The 14,131-nt window shown below is 25.0% G+C and overlaps 2 protein-coding genes across 6 annotated transcripts; one reads left to right on the forward strand and one right to left on the reverse strand.

The window, feature by feature from the left end:
- Positions 1 to 6,057: 6,057 nt before the first annotated feature.
- On the reverse strand, positions 6,058 to 7,939 carry LOC129612017 (uncharacterized). Its single transcript, XM_055525459.1, has 5 exons — positions 7,714 to 7,939; positions 7,475 to 7,655; positions 7,186 to 7,418; positions 6,956 to 7,136; positions 6,058 to 6,901 (listed from the first exon to the last, which is right to left on the reverse strand). The coding sequence occupies exons 1-5, from the start codon at positions 7,831 to 7,833 to the stop codon at positions 6,318 to 6,320; spliced, it is 1,299 nt and encodes a 432-aa protein (XP_055381434.1). The 5' UTR covers positions 7,834 to 7,939; the 3' UTR covers positions 6,058 to 6,317.
- Positions 7,940 to 9,002: 1,063 nt separating this feature from the next.
- On the forward strand, positions 9,003 to 12,339 carry LOC129611819 (phosphoribosyl pyrophosphate synthase-associated protein 2). Of its 5 annotated transcripts, none has more exons than XM_055525189.1 (8): positions 9,003 to 9,277; positions 10,264 to 10,503; positions 10,762 to 10,918; positions 10,980 to 11,111; positions 11,194 to 11,360; positions 11,420 to 11,528; positions 11,601 to 11,747; positions 11,805 to 12,339. In XM_055525189.1, exons 1-8 carry the CDS (start codon positions 9,258 to 9,260, stop codon positions 11,961 to 11,963), a joined length of 1,131 nt encoding a protein of 376 aa, XP_055381164.1. In that variant the 5' UTR covers positions 9,003 to 9,257; the 3' UTR covers positions 11,964 to 12,339. The 5 variants fall into 5 exon arrangements, with proteins under 5 accessions (XP_055381164.1, XP_055381166.1, XP_055381167.1 ...); XM_055525191.1 differs by having other exon boundaries at positions 9,003 to 9,169; positions 11,805 to 12,337; XM_055525192.1 differs by having other exon boundaries at positions 9,233 to 9,374.
- The last annotated feature ends 1,792 nt before the right edge of the window (positions 12,340 to 14,131 follow it).

Genomic DNA, 14,131 nt, shown 5'->3' on the forward strand with positions numbered 1-14,131 from the left:
AATGTACCTTCTAAATTTATTAAAATACGAAAGAACCGTTAAATACAATAAATCAGAAATGGAAAAAAAAGTCTATAACGGTATTTCTTAAAAAGGTATCTCCAATTTTTCAATTCTATAACATTTTGAATACTGAATGAGCCTTTTATTTAGAACAAAAAAAAACACTATTTATTTTGAATCTCCATTATTAGGGTTTTAATTTATGGACTCTAGAAATTATAGGAATGAAGTGTGTTTTCGCAAACATAAAGAATATGGAAAACCAAAGTATTTAGAAAAATCGGGCTTAGAAAATGGCATAGAGAATTATTGGGCCATCCACCGACCAAAAAACTTTTGCTTGGCTATAGGTCCTACAAAACGATTTTATTCTAAATAATCCTGATTTTACCGCAGTGCATACCAACAGATTAACAGACGTTCTTTTGCAGCAATACTTGCGAAATCAAAATGCAAATTATTAAAAAACTATTGAACTATTTATACAGACTTCAGAAGCCCGAATTTAAGAACATTCAGAAAAATTTACGAAAAGCATTTTAAATTAAATAATTTGCAATTATTATTCATTTTATAAAAATTAATTGCATACTTATTTTTCTGTTTAAATTTCCAATTTAATTTAATAATTTTATCAAAATCTCGTGGATACTAAATGAAAAACTTCGAATATTACAAAAGAAAATTTTAATCGTTTGATAAATATATCAAATTTCTAACTCAGAAAAACGTTTTGTAGTGATTGCTCAAGAAATTCATTAAAATTAATAATAAATTAATTGAAATTTTTCATAATCTAAATGAAAAAGAAAATAAATAAATAAAATAAATATCTCTATAGTAATTTTTACTAATTACTCAATTTTGATTTATCTATGATTCTCATAAAATCATTTAATTATCCTTTAATAATTTAAAAACCACCAGAAATGAAGGTAGTTCCCGTGAATTTATATTTTATCTTTAATCACCATGAATTTCTCCGTAATCTAATTCAATTTATCTTTTATATCTTAATTTAATTCTATATATGTACATTTGTATATAAATGAAATACAAACAAATTAGTCTAATAAATTTCGGTATTTATTTTTTCTATAGAAAAATCCCTTTTTTGAACATTTCTTCTACAATTATGTTCACTATATTATATAAATAATTAAAAAAAAACTAATACTTTATTTACATATAGAATATTATATAAATACACCTAGGACATTTTGATAAAATTGTAGAATATATTTTGCTATATTAATGAAATACCCATTTCGCTTACAATAAATTAATTCTCATCAATTATAAAACAAAAGATAGAGGTATCCGTTTAAAGGATAATATCGTATATAGTATCAACATATATACATAAATTATGTACTTACAAAATAAGTTGATATTTATATTTTTAAGAGTAATTATTTAAATTGTCATTTCAAACTTTGAATTGAAAGATTTTCAATGATAGAAGAATGAAGTCCTTAAATATGAAAACAAAAAAGAAGATATTAATTTTTTTTGTTTTTTTTTTTTTGAAAAATATATAAGCTTTAGCCTTATTTATTTCAGTGACAAAATATTTATGTCTCTATAATATATAAATATGCACGTACATATTACATTTTCTAATTACCTTGTGTTGAGAAAATCGCTTGAAAAACTTTAAGTTTCTTAATCAATTCGGAAAATATTGTGAACTTCTTTATAAATAGTGTAAATAAAAAACCGATTTCGTATGATGGTACAGAGTATATAGACTTGTATATTGTATTATATTATTGTAGGATGTAGGATTAGGATTCTTGTTAAAATGAAATAAATAAAAAAGGATATCAATTTAAATGCTTTCTTGTTTCTTGAAAAACGATTTTTAATTTAATAGTTTGCTTTAAAATTTGCAAAAGAATTTTTCAAATTTTAACAAAAACGACAAGTTTAAGTTTTATTGAAAATGAACAAACCATAATATTTAAGGTGAAATTTTAAGAATGATAAATCAGTGACTGCCTACATAGAGCTTCCAATTTTAGTATTAAATTGGAGAATGTCGATTAAAATTCCGGAAATTGTATGAAATTATTTCACATTCTTCAAATTTAAGCAGTTATTCCTCAAGACAAGTTTTTTGATATGGAAATTAAATTTTCATTTTTTTATCATCTCTGTGAATATCAGAAATTTTCACAGAAGAAAAGCAACTGTTTGCTTCAAATTAAGCTTCTACTTAATTTAATTACAATATGAAGCAAAATTGCACAGCAAATACTTTTTTTTATTTAAAAAAATAAAAAAAAGTATTTTATTCCGAATAAAAGGAAGTTTTCTTTTCATACCAATAAAAGAATTGCACAGCGAATTATTTTTAATTGATTTCATTAATTAAAGTTAATGTAGTCTTATACGCTAAGTATAAAGTATTCATTTTTTTTATGAAAATTTAAAAAAAAAAAACCATAATTTTTCATCTCAATTATTTTTAAAGATAAAATCTCTGAGGATTTTTTTTTTGTTTTACCCCCAAAAAATGATTTTTTTCTAAACGTTTTATTTTAAATTTTAGAACAGTTCATAAAATACATATTACCTTTATATTATATTGTTCTCTATATGAAAATATTCTTTTATATTGCCATAAATTAAAATTTCATTCAATTCACCTTTTTGTCACTTTTAATTTTATAAATTTAACACTCTATTTGTTACTCTTTTAAACTCTCTAATATTACTTAAACCATAATGTTATATGAAATTTCAAATTTATATACGTACATACACATAATTATATATATGAATTTGTAATACACTTATGTGTATGAAAGTATATTTTATTGAAACACATGCTGTTTAAGTAAGTTGTAAAGTCGAAAATTTACAAAATTCACTTATACACTTACTAAATGTTCCTTATGATTAACAACAAAAGCAAAAAATAAATATTTAAATGTCCCAAAATAAATCAAATAATGAATCCTTTATGCTTTACATATAAATAATACATAGGTACACAATATTTACCTACATTATTATATTTTTTTGTAAATTTAGTTTCATACAACTTTTGAACATCCTTTTGGTCCTTTATATTTTATATATTTGGTCCTTTGATTTAAACTTTTGTTTTTCTATTAAAAATCAAACCGAATTGACAAAGTTTTTTTGTTATATGTATATGTAAATTAATTATAATGAAGGACAAATTAAATCATCACAGCCACAGGTTAATGTTTATTTTCTACACACCTATAATTTATAAAATAGAGTCCGATGAATAATATAGTTTTCAACTGAATTAAAAAGGTTACAATCTTTTAGTAAACTTTGAAAGATTTTTGTTCTCGTTTTAAATGTAGTAGAAATGGAGAGTAGAAAAAGATGCTGAAATTAAAAAACATCACATTTTCACCAAAATAGTTTTGAAAAAACTGAAATTTTACAGTAAAAATTAAATCTTATTAAGGAAAATTTTTTTATAACATTAACATTTGCGTCTTTTTAATTTAATATATCAATTGTTATATTTTGATTAACGTATTCACAGAATGAGATGATAGTATAGCCTTATCTCATGTTAATATTTTCAAATTCGTTTCACTTATTCCCTACCGCTTAATAAAAATTGATATAAATTTTCAACTCAACTTTAATTCCAAATAATATTCTATTCTCTTAGTTACTTATATAATGTACGTTATGTACAAATAGTACAATTATTTAGAAAGTCCACCCTTACTATGAAATAAATTACCCATTCTATCATCTTACACCATTTAAATTTATTCTAAAAAATTCTTCATCTATAAAAAGTTAATGATTTACAGCTAAGTGGAATTAAAATACCCATACCACACTCAAAAAGGTATAGAAGCTCGCAAGTGCATATTCAACACTGAAATTTTCAACTTCAGGTTCATCAACACATTCAAATGTAAAGTACATACACTTTTCGTGTGGGTACATATTTGAAGAACAATGTTTTAAAAGGACTTATATAACAGTTTTTTTTTTCAATTTAAAAAGGAAAACCATTAATCAATTATTATCGATTTAATTATAGAAGCAGCGAGTTTATTAAATCTGAGTCATCATTTCTTTTCTCATCAAAATATTCACCATCACCAACTTTTTACCTTACAATAATTGTCTCATTTTCCTCCTCCTCCTTGAAGTCAACTAGGCTATTAAAGAAAAAAAATCTATAACTTTGTATTATCACTTACTGATATATTCGTGTACATGTATGTATGCAGATACACTTATTTGTATATTTCACTCTCTATTTTCCAATACTCTCTATATCCTTATTCTAACCTTTTGTATTGTATATGAAAAAGATTATTGAATCATACATAATAGATACACTATATTACAATATACGAGTAGAAAAAAATAAGAATAAAATCGCCTATCTAAGCAATTTCTTTGTTAACAGGTTTTTTGGAATTTTTGAGTTTTAAACCTGAATATATTCGTATACCTTCTATACCTATAATTGGTATTATGTATTTTTAAATGTTCATATATAGGCATGTGTATCTACATATACTCGTACTCTTTGAATAAGTACATATTCTATTAACTTTTCTATTCATAAATATTTTCCAATAAAAACCTTAAAAAATTTGCACACAAAACGTTTTCCTTTAGAAAGTTCTAAAATGTATAATAACCAACAATGCATACCTATGAAAAGAAAAAAAATAGGTTTTTTATAGAGGTGTATTGTTATAAAGCAAATAATTGAATAGTCACATACATACATATTCACATGTAAACTTATATTGTTAATATAATGTAGTTGCTGGGAACGTTTATACAAAATTGGGCCGACTAAGCTGTTAAGTCTACAATAGTCTATTGTTACACTTCACTTAACCGAATGTTAATATCTATTTAGATATTCAACACATACGTACGTACTTAAGTAAAGTAAATAGATATTTTGTATCAGTTTTATCACAATATTTATGTATGTATTCAAAAAAATGATACTGTATAGATTTTTATTTTTCTTTTTTTTACTAGAAAAATAGATATGTACATACATACATACCTAAACGTCATTCTAGTTTTTTAAGATAGTTTAACAAAACTATGTAAAATCATCTTATAATCTTATTTGTATTAAGTATGGCAATATAAACTCAGTTTTAGAACCCACAAAGGAAAACAGTGGTCTTCCAATCGATTCGCTATACAAATTTCCTAATTCCCTTCGTATTAATCCCTTCTAAGTCCCTTCTATTAATTAAATCGCTCCCTATTGATTGGTGTTGAGACACCTATTAATTTAAATTTTCTTCAAAATCCTTTGTCAGAACATTGAACCCGTAGACTTTTTCAACTATGTACCATTTGATAATATTCATAAAACTTGAAAGTCACCCTTAACAAATTCTTTAAGTATTTTTACATAATTTGAACAAAATAAAATATTTTTGAAAATGAAACAAATCAAAATAAACAAATATTATACAGTGAAGTCTCTATATCCCGAATACCCAAAGACAGTAATTTTTATTTATGATCAAAATATATCATAAACTAGAGAATTTTAAAACAAAAAACAATTTATTCTGATTCTTAAATTTAATTTAAGAATTAATTATTTCATTTGAATATATTATTAAAAAACGCAATCATGTTTCACTAAAATCTGCAGCAATAATAAATATTACCTTCAAAATATTTGTAAAATATTATCTTAAAAAATTTTCAAAAATAAATATTTGTCGTTGTGATTGTATAAGGTAAATAATTATGGCTTAACCGCTACATAATTTAACCCCCTCTAATCTAAAATTCGTATGAAAAACGAAGAGTTTAAAATAATACATAATAAAAAAATTATTAAAATAAACTCGAATATAAAACGTAAAATAAAAATTTCTTACGACAATATTAAAATGCTATTGACGAAACCAGTTCCTAATTTCATATTGTTATAATTAAAAGATAGTCAATTTGTTTAAACTGCTTCTTGTACTGTATTTATAGACTATATGATAGCAATATTCGTTAGTTAAAAATTACAAACTTTATTATGATTTCTAAAACTATTAAGTGTTTAAACACTCTTCTCAATAGAAAGTTTAAAAATTTTATGATCTAAAAGCCTAGTTGAAAATATGAGCTCAAAGTGTTGTAATATATTGACTGTTTTAATTGAAAATTAGTGTTAATTAAATGGCAGTTGATATTTACAGTTTAAGAAACTCCTTGTATATCAAATTTCAATCAACATATTTTAACATCAAGTAGGTTCATTTACATATTACCTAATCATATCTGGGAATTTTATTTAACATAACCTCTTTATTGATCTATTTATCACATGATTTAATGCTTCTATACTTTAATTCAATTTCTAAACGAGCTAATCTCTCATCTTTCTCAATTTCCAAAATTCGAATTCGTTCATCTTTTTCAATTTCTAGTTTTCTTAGCTCTAATTCGTGCCTTTTCAAATCTATTTCCTGCTGTCTTAACATAATTTCCTTGGAAAATTTTTCTCTGTCCAGTTCTATTCTTAACTTTTGAATTTCAGCTTTTTCTTTTTCTATACATACTATTTCTGAAACAGATTTCTTTTGTTGATTTGCTACTTGATTAAGAAAGCTGTTGTTATCTAACGTAGGTTGATCTTCGAAAGTGTCAGTCATTTCTTCCATATCTTCCTTCAATAATTCATTTTGTAAAGATACATCCATCTCACTTTCTACAAAATCAGTTTCACAGTTTGAATTCATATCAAAAATGTCTCCTAATTCTTGAAAAGAATCATTTCTGGATGTCTTATTTTGGACAGATATTTCTTTATCTTCTATAGAATCAGATTCGCAATTTGAATTAATGCCAAAGATTTTATTAAGTCTATCGTAAAACGGGCACATTCTTTGTAATTTCTCTGTAAAAACAAGTGGTGAGTAATCTGATAAATATGAAAATGATATATCATTACTATTCACTTTTTCAATCCCTTCATCAGACTCAAATAATTTGGCTTCATTAGATATTCTCCATGCTTCCGCTTTTATATATGATAATTTAAGATTCCTAACTTTCCACTTTAGTAAGTCCCAAGTAACATTCATATTGCTATTTTTTAATAATTTTGTGTAATATACTCTACCTGTAGGTTTCTAAAAAAAGTCTAGTAAAAATTTTTATTTATAAAAATAATTCTTTTACCTCAAATTCTTTTTCTCTTTCTATATAATTTATTATTTCATTAACTTCCGCATCCATCCACTTTTTATTTGGTCTAGCTCGATTTCCACGAGCTTTGCTTTCTACAAATTCTAATCTACATTTCTTATCAGGGTTTGACTCAGTATCTATAAAACCATTTTCATGATCAGGAATCATGTACCCAAAAACATCATACAACTTATTATAAAAAGGGCATGTTCGTTCCAGCATCTCTAAAATTTATGTTTTATTTTTGCAAATAGAATGATAATATATTAATCAGACTAACTTATTACACTTGAAACACCTTCAGCATTTTCTATCGCCTTAGCTTCCGCAGAATTCCGCCAAGCTTCCGCTTTTAAAAAACAGCGCTGTAGATACCTAACTTTGAACCTCACCTTTTGACATGTAGCTTCGATACCTGTGTGTGATAAAAGCCTATTATAATAATTTTGTGCTGTCGGTTTCTGAAAATACATAATCCAAATGAAACTTTGCAATACATATCATGTAATTAAATCTCACCTCAAATTGCCTGTGACGTTCAAGAAAACTTATTATTTTCATCACGTCCTTATCCATCCATTTTTTTTGCACTTTACCTTTTACTCTACGTTTTACAACCTTTGTCTGAGATACTTCCATACTTTGGATATCGCAATTCACAATTTATGAGTTCAAATAATTTTAATAGTTGTAATATGAATTAATTTATAAAATTTTATTCGACACACTGGGGACTACTATTTGTTTATTTTCTATTCAAAAAAAAGTTTACAATCTGACATTAAGTTAAGTTTACTTATTTATTACTTTTTTACAAATAAAAAAATCAAAGTGTCATTTTGTGAATCTTCTCTGTTACTTAAAAAATTCTATCCAACGCTAGATGTCACGCGGCTTATTTTTAAATTCTTCGAACGAAAGCAAATTTGCTTTTAATTTCAATAACAATTAACAAACCCAATGCAAACCACCTTAGAGAGGAAATTTTTAATATAAGAATTTGAAACAACATTACAAGTACGTTACGTCAAAGTAAACACAAAGATAATTTTATGTAGAAATATAAATAACGTAAAACAGTTTTATTTGTTGATTAAATTATCAATTAATGATGTTATATGTTAAAGTATGAATCAGTTAAATTTTTGACTGATGTTGATAAACATCACTAAAGCAAGCGTGTTTCTTGTACTCTTCCAATTTTAGTTTTAGCATATGATAATTCAAAAATAAAAACATTTCTCTTCTTAAACTTGCAAAAACTTTAAAAAGAGAAACAATGACGAAATTTCTCTCAAAAAGAGAAATTTTCTCATTTCTCATTTTCTCTCATTTTTGTTCAAAAAGTATTATCCCAGAGAGTCTGCATGCAAAAACTTTATAAAGTTTTCAAAAGTTTTTAGAAACTTTCTTATCCCAGGCAAACCTAATATTTCACAGCAAATTATTAAATTTTGACTTTAAGATAATATCTGTCAATTATGTAAACAATCATCAGACTTTCGGCAATCGGCAATCGAGATATATTTAGCCATACTAATCATTTTCTAGCAGTGACATCAACACAGACATTTTTAGGAAACATAAATCGAAATCTATTATAAGGGAATCAAAAGAAGTATGACAAAAAAAAAATTACCGCATCAAGAAGTAAATTAACGAAGTGAACTTTTAAACCATATCCCGTATAACTAGATTCTATTTTGCATTTGATTGTCATTTTTTAATTTAATTTTGACACTTCAGGAATAAATGTCTAGCAGTTGTCTAAAATAAAAAATATCTTTCAATTTATATTTTTCCTCATCTTGTCATCACGTTCTACAAAGCCGATATAAATTTTTTTTAATTTACTTAGGGTTTTTTATGAACTTTAAAAACAATCAAATTATTAGGAACAATTCGGTGAAGTTAATAATACAATTTATTTTTTGGCAGTTGTTTAAATAATTGTAAAAATAAGTAGAAAATTGATGTAAGTCAAACATAAAGGAAAAAAAAAACAATTTATTAAAGAAACGAAAAGAGCATTAGAAAACAAATTTTAATTTTTTGTTAAAAATATGCTACTCAACAACAACAAGTAAATCATAAGCTTCAGTTTGATTATTTAATTAACAGCTTTTTTTTGCTTGTAACTAATAAGTGACAATAACCTAATTGAGGGAGCACAAAAATTGGTAAAAGTTAGCACATTACCCGATATTTCATTGTAAAATTTTATAAAAATTATATTGTTCACGTAAACTCTTTCTATTTTAATATTCATTTTCTAGGTATGTACATACATATATAACTTTCTACCAAAAAATAATTGCCTCGAAGAAATTTGAATAAAAATACAGGAATTCAATTACTATGCAATACAATTAGATACGAGTATCCGCAGAAATGTTATTAAAATGGCTTTTTAATATTAATAAAAAATGAAATTTTAAAAGATTTAAATTATGTGTTAAAATATGGAATTTTTAATTGTAAAGAAAGCCGGCTTTCTATGGTACTTAGAATTTTTGGACATAGTCTTTTCCGCTTGAGTATTAAACAATCAAAACGTCACGTTATTGCTCTCTATTTACTAACAAGGAAATTTTATTATAAAACTTTTAATCTGTTGAATAATCACAATAGAAAAAATGGGCAAGAGATGTTCTGATTTAGGTTAGAAAAGTCAGTAACATATTGATAAGAGAACAAAACACTTGCAATAATCGTGCAGTACAGTGAAAAGAATGTATCAAATTATACCAAGGTGTTAATTTTGCATAATATTTGTCAAATTTTTATAAACAAATTTTAATAAAAAAATAAATTTGAAAAAAAAAATTAATTATAAAATAAAATATCGAAATTTAGGCTACGTTGAATTATTAAGTTGCATATTTTGCTATTAATATAGCTCCGTAAATGAAATTTAAATAAAATGCTAGTACGAAAAATCACCAATTTATATTTTTCTTATTTTATTTTTGCTTTTATCCTAAGAAAAATCTGCTATAACTAATAAAGCTTTAAAAATCGCTTTCTTAACCATCAAAATTGCGTTTACTAAGTTTTTCATTGTTGCAGATTTGGAAGTGTTCGGCCGCCTAAGCGCTTACGAAACGACACCATGGAAGTACCTTCAACAACAGATGTTGTTATTATAGCAGGCAACTCGCATCCAGATTTGGCTAATCAAGTTGCTGCTCGTCTTGGTGTTAAAATGGGAGCTGCTGCAGTTTATCACAAAACAAATCGAGAAACAATGGTGGAAATTGGTGACTCAATTCGTGGAAAAGACATTTATATAATTCAGACAGGAACAAAGTAAGTTTTACACAGAGTTTTAATCATTATTTATGATTGGTTTTTTCTTCCAATTTTTTCGTGTTAGTATAAATTTACAAAATATGATTCGCTTGCATTCTTGATTATTGTAAACATCGAGTAGATGTGTTATCAATTTTTTTTCTACATATATTTTTTACATTTTATTTTTTTAATAACCAAAAATATTTTTCATACAAAAAACACAAAAAAGAAAAATTTTATTAAACGTTAGATTTAATATTATACATCTTTTAGAGACGTGAACAACAATATTATGGAGTTATTAATTATGGCTTATGCTTGCAAAACTTCATCGGCTCGTTCAATTGTTGGTGTCATCCCATATTTACCATATTCCAAACAATGTAAAATGCGTAAACGTGGCTGTATTGTAACAAAATTATTGGCACAAGTAAGACAGACTAAAATAAAGTGCTTAGCTTGAATTTATTCATAGTTGTTTTAAATTTTAGATGATGTGTAAATCCGGTTTGTCTCATATTATTACTATGGACTTACACCAAAAAGAAATTCAGGGCTTCTTTGATTGCCCAGTCGACAATTTACGGGCATCACCTTTTCTGTTACAATATATACAAGAAAGCGTACGTTAAAAAAATTTCATTTTTTTATTCATGTTAAACTTGTGACATAATAACTTAAAAATGTGTATTTAAAATTCAATAGATCCCAGATTATCGAAATTCTGTTATAGTTGCAAGAAATCCAGGTTCAGCAAAAAAAGCAACATCATACGCAGAACGTCTACGTTTGGGAATAGCTGTTATTCATGGCGAGCAAAAAGAATCTGAAAGCGATGAAGTTGATGGTAGATATTCCCCACCACCAGCAATGTTAGTTCATAATTTCTTTTTATATTAAATTTTAATTTTTTATTTTTGAATTTATTTAGACGATCGCGTACGATGGATGTTTCTGTAGGAGTTCCTGTCCACCCTGCAAAAGAAAAACCACCAATAAATGTTGTTGGTGATGTTGGTGGACGCATAGCTATCATGGTTGTAAGTAAAATTAAAATAACAAAATATTGTGAATACAATATTTGTAAATTTTTTATTTTCTATTACTTAAAGGATGATTTAATTGATGATGTTGCATCTTTTGTTGCTGCAGCTGAAGTTCTTAAAGAAAGGGGAGCTTACAAAATTTATGTTTTGGCAACTCATGGCCTATTAAGCTCAGATGCACCACGTTTAATTGAAGATTCTCCAATTGATGAAGTAAATAAAGAACTTGCTTTTTTAAAATTAAAATAAAATAATATTTGTAAATCTTAGGTGGTGGTAACAAACACAATTCCACACGAATTGCAAAAGATGCAATGTCATAAAATTAAGACTGTGGATATATCAGTTTTGATTGCGGAAGCTATACGTAGAATTCATAATAAGGAATCAATGTCCTATCTATTTCGAAATGTTACGCTTGAAGACTAAATGTTTTTGGATTAAATTTAGTTTGGGGAAATCAACTCTTTTTTTTGAAAAATTTTTAACAAACATACCAGTAGTATAACTGATTAAATTTACTTTCTCTTGATAATTTGTTTTAAACATACATATTATATCATCATAAACATAAATGGAGCAGTTCAAAAATTTTATTTTTATAGAATACAATGAGAAAACTTTTCCTACAACAAACGTAATGTACCAAAACAATTAAAAAAACACTAGTAAAAAAAATTATTTGTAATCAAAAATTTTTCAATATTTTTAGTAGCTAAAAATTCTGCAAAATTTTGTTATTTTTCACCATCATCTTCTTGGCTCACTTCTTTTTTAATCTTTAACTTGTGAAATTTTAAAATATACACCAAAAGAAAAATGTTATAAATTAATTAAGAAGCATTATTCTTAATAGGATCAAAAAATAAATACATTTAAGGATATTTTGTATTTAAAATATTTTTTTATTACTTTTTGTTTTCCTTATTTTTTTCTAGGTTTTGTTCTTCTAAAAAAGTTATTTTATGAATAAAATAAATTGAAAGTATGTTTCTAGAAACAAATAAAATTATATCAAAATAATATTTATTAAGATGTTAAATGACAATTGTAACCAGTCTGTTATACAGTGTATTCAATGTCATTTAAAAAGTGCTAATTTACATATAAATATTTAACGTAAATAATTTATTAACATTATTTTCATTGAGATTATTTATAGGCTCAATTAATTTACATTAATGGATTCAATTCAAATTAAAAATAAATATGTAATTGAGGTGGTACTCGTTTTTAACTTTCTAATTTATACAGAGTTATCTTCTATAAGACTTATAACTTAGAAGAGCTGGTATTTAAGAAGAACAATAAAGTGTAAAAGTACATATTATGTCTGCTTTTGCCGTTGTATTTGTAAATTTATTGTTAAAATTAGTACATAATCTCAAAGATTATTAATTTACATATGTACTTATATTTTTACTAGGTATTTGGTAATTGTATTTATTTTGATGTTTGATAAAAATATAAACAGAATCAAAACTTAAAAGTTTCTATGGATCAAGTAACACCAAAATTAACGGATTAGGGGCTAGGACAGTAATAATATTAATGATGCAAGCGATTTTTATGATAAAATGCAGCTGCAGAAATTCTTGACTGTGCCATTTGGATTTTTCGTTTTAAATTCTAAAATTGGTAATGGTGCAAATGATTCAAATTTGTAGTTTGTGCAGAAGTTATTAAAATGTTCTTTGAAATTAATTAATTTTGAAAAATTTGGAATAATTTCGAAAAAAATGCTAATTAAATAAAAAAATATTCTTGCAAATGATTTAAAAACATTGAATCCGAAAAAATCATGATTTTATTTTATCAGACTTTCTTTATTGCCACAGAATTACAATGTGTATAACAGAAATAATTTTAAAATTATATAATAAATATGTTTTTATTTAGATTATTTATTAAGTGAAATAAGATGCCAAAATCAGAGATTAGCATATAAATAATCATAGAAATAAAAAGTTTCCCGTTATGAATAATTTGCGCGAAAAAATCATTTTAACCTTGAAAATAAACTTCAGATGTATTCTTTTGCTATATGAGCCATCATCATAGTCAAAATAAACCATGAACTTTGCATAATTTTTATTGTGGTAAATATTATTCGAAATTTTTTTTTTATTTAAATTTTCATTTGAATTCAACAAGGTCGACCCTCAAATCCGCTCGTTCATTTACCTTTAAGTTTTGTGGTGTTTTTTTTTTTTTTATATAAAGATGTGATAAAAGTATCAACAATAAATTACCGGCATATTTAAATTCTAGATCAATGAGAAATGATTTTTAGTTTTTATATTATATCTGATGTTCATGGATGTAAATTAATTGCAGAATTATAATAAAATAAGTAATTAGACTATTAATATTACTAGGATTAGATATTCAATCCCAGTAATAGATTCAATTGAGTACGATTAGATCTATTTTTCGTACAATATAATCGTGTATAAACTTGTAGAGGATTGACCACAATAATTATTATTAACATCTTTCTAGAATATCTAGATTCTACATAATAATTACGTACATGTATTGTAGACATAAGATATGATAATTCGAGGAATGTCATTACTAATAGTATATTAAAAGTG

The sequence above is a fragment of the Condylostylus longicornis genome, unplaced genomic scaffold (genome assembly GCF_029603195.1).
Source record: "Condylostylus longicornis isolate FDR11 unplaced genomic scaffold, ASM2960319v2 ptg000055l, whole genome shotgun sequence".
NCBI lineage: Eukaryota > Metazoa > Arthropoda > Insecta > Diptera > Dolichopodidae > Condylostylus > Condylostylus longicornis.

Bases quoted from the DNA above. Each gene is read 5' to 3' on its own strand.
- LOC129611819 (XM_055525189.1), top strand. From the start codon at position 9,258: ATGCTACTCAACAACAACAA. The intron at 11,529-11,600 runs GTAAGTAAAATT...TATTACTTAAAG, and splicing joins GACGCATAGCTATCATGGTT to GATGATTTAATTGATGATGT. The intron at 11,748-11,804 runs GTAAATAAAGAA...TGTAAATCTTAG, and splicing joins AAGATTCTCCAATTGATGAA to GTGGTGGTAACAAACACAAT.
- LOC129612017 (XM_055525459.1), bottom strand. From the start codon at position 7,833: ATGGAAGTATCTCAGACAAAGGTTGTAAAACGTAGAGTAAAAGGTAAA. The intron at 7,656-7,713 runs GTGAGATTTAAT...ATGTATTTTCAG, and splicing joins AACGTCACAGGCAATTTGAG to AAACCGACAGCACAAAATTA. The intron at 6,902-6,955 runs GTAATGATATAT...TTGTTTTTACAG, and splicing joins AGGGATTGAAAAAGTGAATA to AGAAATTACAAAGAATGTGC.